At 39.2% G+C, this 8,399-nt stretch overlaps 2 protein-coding genes across 4 annotated transcripts in view; one reads left to right on the forward strand and one right to left on the reverse strand.

Annotated features, from left to right (window-relative positions):
• The window catches only part of LOC125295986 (UNC93-like protein MFSD11), a 30,555-nt gene extending 27,836 nt beyond the window's left edge, over window positions 1-2,719 (reverse strand). The window contains exon 1 of the mRNA XM_048245583.1: window positions 1,996-2,719. Coding sequence (XP_048101540.1) covers window positions 1,996-2,085 — 90 coding nt within the window. The 5' untranslated portion in view covers window positions 2,086-2,719. The remainder of the gene's footprint in view (window positions 1-1,995) is intronic.
• Window positions 2,204-6,266, forward strand: ubfd1 (ubiquitin family domain containing 1). Of its 3 annotated transcripts, none has more exons than XM_048245585.1 (7): window positions 2,204-2,224; window positions 3,873-4,154; window positions 4,302-4,510; window positions 4,620-4,685; window positions 5,103-5,208; window positions 5,315-5,397; window positions 5,593-6,266. In XM_048245585.1, the coding sequence occupies exons 2-7, from the start codon at window positions 3,890-3,892 to the stop codon at window positions 5,701-5,703; spliced, it is 840 nt and encodes a 279-aa protein (XP_048101542.1). In that variant the 5' UTR covers window positions 2,204-2,224; window positions 3,873-3,889; the 3' UTR covers window positions 5,704-6,266. The 3 variants fall into 3 exon arrangements, with proteins under 3 accessions (XP_048101542.1, XP_048101543.1, XP_048101541.1); XM_048245586.1 differs by lacking the exon at window positions 2,204-2,224 and adding an exon at window positions 2,764-2,846; XM_048245584.1 differs by lacking the exon at window positions 2,204-2,224 and adding an exon at window positions 2,923-3,017.
• The last annotated feature ends 2,133 nt before the right edge of the window (window positions 6,267-8,399 follow it).

Below are 8,399 nucleotides of genomic sequence, written 5' to 3' on the forward strand. Positions count from 1 at the left end.
GCAGTGAACCACTACATTCTGAGTGATTTTCTCCCCAAGCATTGTTAAGTGTTTTGTCTGTGTCTCTATCAATGATTTCCGCTGTCCCACTTAAGAGCCACAATGGGCCATTATTTGGAAGTCCAAGTAAGTTTGACAAGGGCCCTTTTCTGACCCCCTGGCAAAAATCATCCTTAATCACACACGGTATGCTCATGGGATTGCTCTCTGTGAAGGGATGTTCCTAGATGACATCCAACTGAACACCACGGGATGCCCAAACAGTGGGCTTGCCCCATCAAGTCATGAGATTGGTCCTCTGGTTAGGACAGGGCCAATCCTAATGGTGAGCAAATACTATGCCGACTTGCTTTGTTTGGTAATATTGTGACAGTATTGTGATGGAGTCAATGATGGTAAGTGCTGTAAGGATGAAACATCATTGGTGAAAGCATCGTTCATGCTAATTCCCTGGTAATAGTTCTTAATTAACTGCATATTATGGACATCATCTTTAATCCACTAGGACAAAAATCAACCTAGGAAGGTGTGTAATAATGCATATGGATTTAGGCAAAATCATTCTGCCATTGAGAAATGTGCTGACAATCAATACCTGACTCCACTTTAAGCTATAGCAAAAAATGCAATTAAATCCATGGACCTTTCTTGAAATGGTGGCATTACAACTATTTTTTACAGTTGCCACCTTTATGACTAAACTAAGCTACATGCAGGGGAGGGCCTGATAGTGTCAATTATGACCTGAATACAGAACAAAAGTTATGGAAGTAACCTGCTTTTTTACCAGCAGAGGGCTGCTCTCCAAAGTCAATTAGTTTTCTCTTCAGATATTCATATCAGGCTATATCCCAGCTCACACCACATGGTTTTGACAACAACACTAATATACCAGTTAATAACAAATCAACACCAGTTCAGTCCAACTGTGCAGCACTAGTAACACAAATGTAACCTTTGAGTAGATCACTTGACACCTTTGAATCCTAACGTCAGTTTTCCTCCAATCATATGACATTTCCTTAAATGTATTGCTAATATAGCCTGCTCTATTGTCCATTTAGTCTAGCTAAATATTGGACTATGCTGTGTAGGCTGCATACAGGAGGTAGCTATATTCAAAGGGGTTTCTCACTCATAATGAATAGCCTTATGATTCAATTTAACAGATAAAGATCAAATCTCAAAAGAAATTCATTCAATCCATCCGAAAGTTTAGAAATGTGTAGCCGATCTATGACCGCCCAGGCCTATGCATACGTCTTGGAGCATGCGACTCGACGGCAGGCTATTAATTGTAATGATGTAAAATTAATTGGATGTAGCCTAATGGAAGCGAATCCTATCCCATTTTCCAACCGTAACGTTACTTTTAAACTCCGTGATCAGACCAGACGCATAGGGAAATCAAAGCCCCACAATGCGTCGACTTACAGACACCAATAGAACAGTGTGGCATTTGAATTTTCCAGTCATTCGTCCTGCTGTATCGAGCAAATTCAAAACACGAGATGCGCCTGACCCATAGACAGTAAAAGAAAGGCCTGACCCAGTAACCATTGGCAAGCCTTCACAGACTAGCCTACTCCAAAAATACAACATGAAGTTAAGTAGCCTACCATTGGTCTATAGGCCTATAACACTTAATGACTTCAACTGTACTGGTCATGATCAACTGATCCGATGCTTCACGAACGACACAACGTTAGCTAATTTCCCTGACTCACTCTGTTGTGTTGTGCAAGTTGTAGCCTTCAAAGCGCGAAGGTAATGTTATCTGATCATGAAGCGGTCATAGGCCTACTAAAATAACATGTAACGTTAACGTTACATCAACTAGGTTAGCCTATGAAGCATAATTAAGTAGGAAATCTGTTGAAAGCTTTTAGATCAATAAAGGCCATGCATTTATATATATTAGATCACATGTCAATTCAGACAGCGACAGCTGTAACTTTTATCGAAGTTAGTTATATATAGTTCATAATAACTTACTTCGATGTTCCCAAGTGTTGTAAAGGCGGTAAAAATAAAAAGAAATCCTATTCCAAGAACGACCACATTAAATGTCCTGCGGTCTGCCATTGTAAAACATTCAGGACCAAAATTTGCTATCCGATTAAAATTAGTCCATATGTAGACTAGTCACATTCCGGGAGTCCCATAAAAATAGCTGTTGATGTCGAAGTTAAGGCAAAAGTTTTGAAACAACTAGTCTACGGAGGTGAGTATTCCTGTCCAGATCCGATTCCACATCTGAGTTTCCAGTGGTGCCCGTAATAGTGGTCCTTGGAAAACACACACGTTGACCACAAAATTGAATGTTTCTCGTGACCCACTCAGACTAGATGTTTTTGGTTAAATGTCATCAGCACCATGTGATAAGTACACAGCACTGGCTGCGGTGGTGAAAAAGCTCATTTTCAATAACGTTGTATTAGCTAACTTTAGCTCTACTTCAGACTTCACGTTATATGACCTATGTTAACGTTACATTAACGTAATTTGAAGTTTGCGATGTTTGGTTTGGACCTACAGAGTGGACTTCTGGATAAACCACTCAACGTGGGGAAAACAGAATAACTTAAGCCATCGTAATAACTTGTAAAACTATCTAAAATTGAAAGTCACGTTAAAGTTACTTTAACCTGTTAGCTAACGAGCTAGTGAGTTAGCATTCGTTTGCAAAAGTAAATAAACTTGACTTTTACGCTTGGGTACGTTTGCGCGATGCCACAGTTAACGGAGCCTGGATAGCATCTACGCTATCCAATCCAAACGTGTGGCGAGCTGGTATCAAAACATTTTTGAATTATTTCAGAAACCCTCCAAATCAGCAGACCAAGGTAAAGTTGTGAAAATGACAGGTGATGCTTGACTACTGGTAGCTAGCTTGATACGAGTTGTCTGTACGCGTTTGGGAAAATTTAGAAACGCCTAATTTGTACGGATACCCTTTAGTCCAATTGGTTATAGCACGTTCTTGTTGTACACAATCATCATGGCGGCGCAGGATGGTGGGTATTTGGAAACTGTATCTTGTTATGTGCTATTTTGACTTCGTTTGAGGTGTATCCTAAGCATATATGTATTAAATTACACAAAGTACTATATGTAATTGTTAATGTGGAGGCAAATTCAACTTGTCAATCTGATTTGAGCATGAAACCACATCTTTATTGGTTAACATCTAGAACATACCATACCCCGCGCTAGCTGGCAAGCTTGGTAGTCAGTGTTAGCATGCAAGCTAATTTATTGCTGCTGTCCTAGCTAGCGCTTTCTGTTTTGTTGTTACGCCAGTCATATACAACAGGTCAGCTGGATTTAGCAAACTACACAAAAGGAACAAATAAAGTAATGGTTTGATCCTGCCTGTCTTGTGCCGTGACTTACTTTCGCTGACCGGGCAGGTAACGGTATTGTTGGCTATCAGAATGACAGTTTAGGTGTTAGCTAACTTGTAATCGTCAGCTAATGTTCTCCATATGATGACCACAGTGAAAATACTTGTCAGGTCGTTTTAAAGCCAATACCTTAGTATTGTAGTAGTGTATATGTCTATACCCACCTGAGATCTTAGCCAAGCTGTACAAACATGTCTACATCATACTTGGCAGTGTTTGTGTCTTCTTTGAAGGGAATGTACTTTTTGAAAATCAACTGACTTGAAGGCTTCAAATATGTTACATCTTCAAATGTGTTTGGGGTGAATTATATAGGATTTAGTGAATTACTTAAACAATTTCAGTAGCAACAACATGACTTGGCATTTCCAGTGTCATCAGGTAATTGCAGGCAGCCCTACCTGACAAATGAGAATCTAGGATACTGCAGTAAAGCCTAATTCTTTCCCTTCTATTCCCTGACAGAAAGTGAAGGTGTAGTCATGGAAGCAGAAGTCAGTCTCAAGGACCCAGACATCTGCTGTCAGGATGATGGTAAAGGGGATGAAGCAGGGACTGAACAAGCATCTCAGACAGATGGAGATAACTCTTCTGCTCTGGTCCCCGATGTTAGTAATGGAGATGACTCTGACGAGGGGAAAGAAATGGTAGAACTGAAAATTATTTGGAACAAGAACAAATATGACCTTAAAATCCCTCTGGATGGAACTGGAGCCAAACTCAAAGAGAAGATTCATACTTTGACTGGTAAGTATATTCATATGTATGTACACTGTTTAGTTTTCCCCTGGATTGGGTAGAATGGCCTCTGAATTTAATACAGATTTGTCTTAGGTTGGTGAGCAAAATAAACCAGATGTTTATTTGTCAAACCCTTAATTTGATATATTTTAGGTCTTCCACCTGCTATGCAGAAAGTGATGTACAAGGGACTGTTACCAGAGGATAAGACGCTACGTGAAATCAAAGTAACAAATGGGGCTAAAATAATGGTGGTTGGCTCAACTATAAATGATGTCCTAGCTGTAAATACGCCGAAAGAGGTTATTCAGCAAGAAGTGAAAGCTGAAGAGAACAAGAAAGAGCCTTTATGTCGACAAAAAGTAAGTCATCCTCAGGTTTAGATTCAGCCCAGCCTTTATAATCTTTCCTGTTGGATGGAAAATTATGTTTTTTAGTGACGTGTTTGCAAAATGACTTATTCTGTTTCAGCAACACAGAAAAGTGCTGGATAAAGGCAAACCTGATGATATTATGCCATCTGTGAAGGGAGTGAAGGTATGTGGGCATGATCAATTGCTTTAGGGTCAGTCATGTTTGGTGGTTCCTTTTTGCCATATCTGTTGTCAAGGGCAATTCCTTGTTGCCCTGTTGTTGGGTTCATCCTTATGTAATCCCAATTTCTTCTGTCTTCTATATTCTATACATTAAACATTTACAAATGACCTCAGCATTGACCTCCAGTTTACTTCTGACCCTGACCCTTACGACTACTGTCTATCTTTCAAAGTGTAGATGAACATTACATTATGCAGAACCAATTTTTTCATTCCTGCAGTTTTTTCCACATTTGCGTCTGCTTGAACCATCCTCTTTTCTGTGTCCGTGCAAGGAGAGCCAGTGGAGGGGCCTTTCTGAAAGGCTCCCTTGTTGTCCCACTAATGACCAGCGAGTGATGTCTCATTTGTTAAATAGGAGCGCTTACCAACGGTGCCTTTATCCGGAATGTACAACAAGTCTGGAGGCAAAGTGCGGCTCACGTTCAAACTGGAGCAGGATCAGCTCTGGATCGGAACGAAGGGTGATGCTGTGCTATCATGACAAAAAGTCTTAAATCTCAGTGCCATCATTGTCAACAGTCATTGCAAATGCTGTCTCTGACTTCTCTCTTTTATATTGTTTTACAGAACGAACAGAGAAAATTCCCATGGGTTCTATTAAAAATGTGGTGACTGAACAAATTGAAGGCCACGAGGACTATCACATGATGGTATGTCATGTTTGTTGTTGAAGCACCACTGTAGTTCATCATGTCCATTGTTTAACAGTAAATATATTTATATTTCAAATAAATAAGTGTACCTTACATTATGTGTAAATGAGGACATTACATATTGCATTTTACATATACACACTGAACTTTACACTTCACACTTTACATTTTTGTTTCTTGTTTGTTTACCAGGCGTTTCAGCTGGGTCCAACAGAAGCGTCTCAATACTGGGTCTACTGGGTGCCTGCACAGTTTGTTGATGCAATCAAAGACACAGTCCTAGGAAAGTGGCAGTATTTTTAATGTGCCTCCTCAACTGACACTGAAGAACTGGGATCCAGAACAAAACTGAGAAATCAGAACTGAAGACTATAACATGTCCTGAAGAACTTTAATTTTTGATGCATTCAAGAAAAAGAAAAAAGCAAACTGAAGGATTGCTGGTGGACAAAATCTTCTTCTGGGTTTTAACTGCACTAAGTGACAGCAACCGTTTAAAAAAAAAAAAAAAAGAAACCCAAGGAAATCCAAGAAACAATTGTACAAATTGTACAATTGTACATTTCTCCCAGATATCCTGAAATGAATAAAAGTTATTTAAGGAAAACACAACAATGCACAAGGACATAATCAATCTTGTATTTTCTTTTTGTGCAACAACCCAAGCAAGCTTGCCAAAGTTGACCGCCGTTTACAATACCCTCTGCTAAAGGTTCAGCTTTTCCTGTAATGTAGAATGTGTACATGTAAAGACTCCCTGCTTACTATCATATTTGATATCAAGTCAGTTTGACTTATCTGCATCAGCCATTTAACATTATCTTAACAGTTGTTAGTCACTGAAATATATGAGTAACATACTCTTACAAGTGTCTTGATTATCCCATTTCATTTTCACTGTTTCACTCGGATTTCACCATACAAAGATCTATTTAGTTCATGTTTCATTTGCCTAAATGTCTTATTTTAAGTCTAAGGTGCTCCTAAAATGAGTGAAAAAAGACCACTTTGTGTTTTGTTTTTGCACATATACAGTAATTGCATTACCTAGTTGTGAGCTGTTTTTTAGTTTATCGAGTGCCTCAGCATCAGTTCTCCATGCCATGCTTTTTGTGTATCGGGATAGGGTATACCCCCTCTAGCACAAATGTGGGGAAACCCAATGCAGGGGATGATTAGAGTGCACTCATGCTGGAAAATGCACTTCAATACTAACATGCAATTTTTGGGGGTCAAAAACAAGTTTGGACATGACCTGAGACATGTATTATATTCAGTCATTTAATGATTGCCACTGCATTAATATCCCGTGATAGTTGAGAACTTCTGACGATGTCTGCTCTTAAACCAGATCTCCTGGTTTAAGAGCAGACATATAAATAAATAAATATTTGCTCCTCCATAGCAAATATTTATGCTAGAACTTGTCACATGGTAGCTAGGTCATCTCGGTGGCCTTCACTTTCGTTTCACTAGAATTTGAGCTTAATGTTTTTATAGGTGCAGCCATGAGCACAAAGCTCAGATGATTCAGCTGCCGCTATTGTTTGTTGTGCGGGTTCTTTTTTTTTAGGTGCATTCTTGTTTTCTTTTAAAAGGCGGAGTATTTCTCATCAGACCGTTGCCCACTATAATTACAAACTGTCCTGGAAGATCCAATTTGATAATATGTACATATTCACAATTCCGCACATTCTGGTTTGAGCGGTAGTGATTTGAATTCTCAGACGTGTCACCGCCCTGTGGCTGCCTGTGCGACAGTCAAGTGAGGACAGGGCTCAGTGAGTCATAACTACGTGCCATAACAACACCATCTCAAACAGGGCATGTCTGCACGTGCAGTTTTAAGAAATGATGTACACGACACACCTGTCCCAACGATGTACATTTTTATGTTATGACTCAGATACAGGGTATTGGATTGGAAATTATGTCAAATGCTTTCATTATGACACAAATAATGTGAAAGGTGAACTTGTGAAGGATACCTTGAAACTTACTTGAGTGTGAATGGACCTTCCTTCGACCAAACAAATCCTCAAATCTTTTGAACATTGAGGTGCATTTTTAAGGTATACTGTAGGGTCCAAATGTTTGGAGTCTAAGTAGGCTACATTGATCAATGTAGCTGAGCCATTGAAAGTCCAAGGGAAAGGGAAAAGTGTAAAGTAGCATCTTCCACAGTTTCAACCTCACTGACACCTTTGGGAACACTGAGAAGGTAAACAGCAGACTCCTCAGTAGCATCTCATAACACTCCCTAGACTACAGAGAGATTCCTTGTAAATGCCTAGGAGATGGATATAGGTATAGCAAAGAGTTAACAGTTCCATTGAAAATGTGACACTAAATGATACAGAAATGAATGATGTCTTTCATAAAAGCCGCTGATTACAACTAATAGTTTTCCTATATCTTAGTAGTCTAAAATATATTTGCCTCTAGTTGTTCATTCTAGCAACAACACAGATAACCTTAACCTTCTCTCTAATGTGGAATCATGACTGACATGTCTCCTGATAGCGGTTCATGTGGTTCAAATGCATCCCTCTGGGCCATAGTGCTTAGAAAAGATGTACAAAAGAAAATTAGGCGGAAGCTGAGGCAAACATCTCTTGTCTCTTATGACTGTGAGATATTGTAGTGCAGTGTTTCTCAAACTTTTTCAGACAAAGGACTAGTTAACCAATAAAAAAGAAACGCATGGACCACTTAGCTTAAAAAAAAAAAAGATTAGACCTACTTCAACAGTATAATAGCCTACACAGTAGGCCTACTCACTGAACCACTTTGCTTATTGTGTCACAGGATTCATATGATTTAAACTACATAGACAGTGTTGCAGAACTGTTTGGATTTACATACAAGTTGGTTCAGTATGGCAAACAACTCATCTACAGTATATTACAACCGCAACCGCAGTGGTCCCCGGACCACATTTTGAGAAACACTGCTGTAGTGTAATAAATTAATATCTGTTTATTTTGTGGTATGTTGAA

Source organism: Alosa alosa, chromosome 6, assembly GCF_017589495.1.
Source record: "Alosa alosa isolate M-15738 ecotype Scorff River chromosome 6, AALO_Geno_1.1, whole genome shotgun sequence".
Taxonomy (NCBI): domain Eukaryota; kingdom Metazoa; phylum Chordata; class Actinopteri; order Clupeiformes; family Clupeidae; genus Alosa; species Alosa alosa.

Excerpts from the sequence above, each read along its gene's own strand:
- ubfd1 (XM_048245584.1), top strand. Across the intron at positions 4,511-4,619 it reads AGCCTTTATGTCGACAAAAA|CAACACAGAAAAGTGCTGGA; the intron begins GTAAGTCATCCT and ends ATTCTGTTTCAG. Across the intron at positions 4,686-5,102 it reads CATCTGTGAAGGGAGTGAAG|GAGCGCTTACCAACGGTGCC; the intron begins GTATGTGGGCAT and ends TTTGTTAAATAG.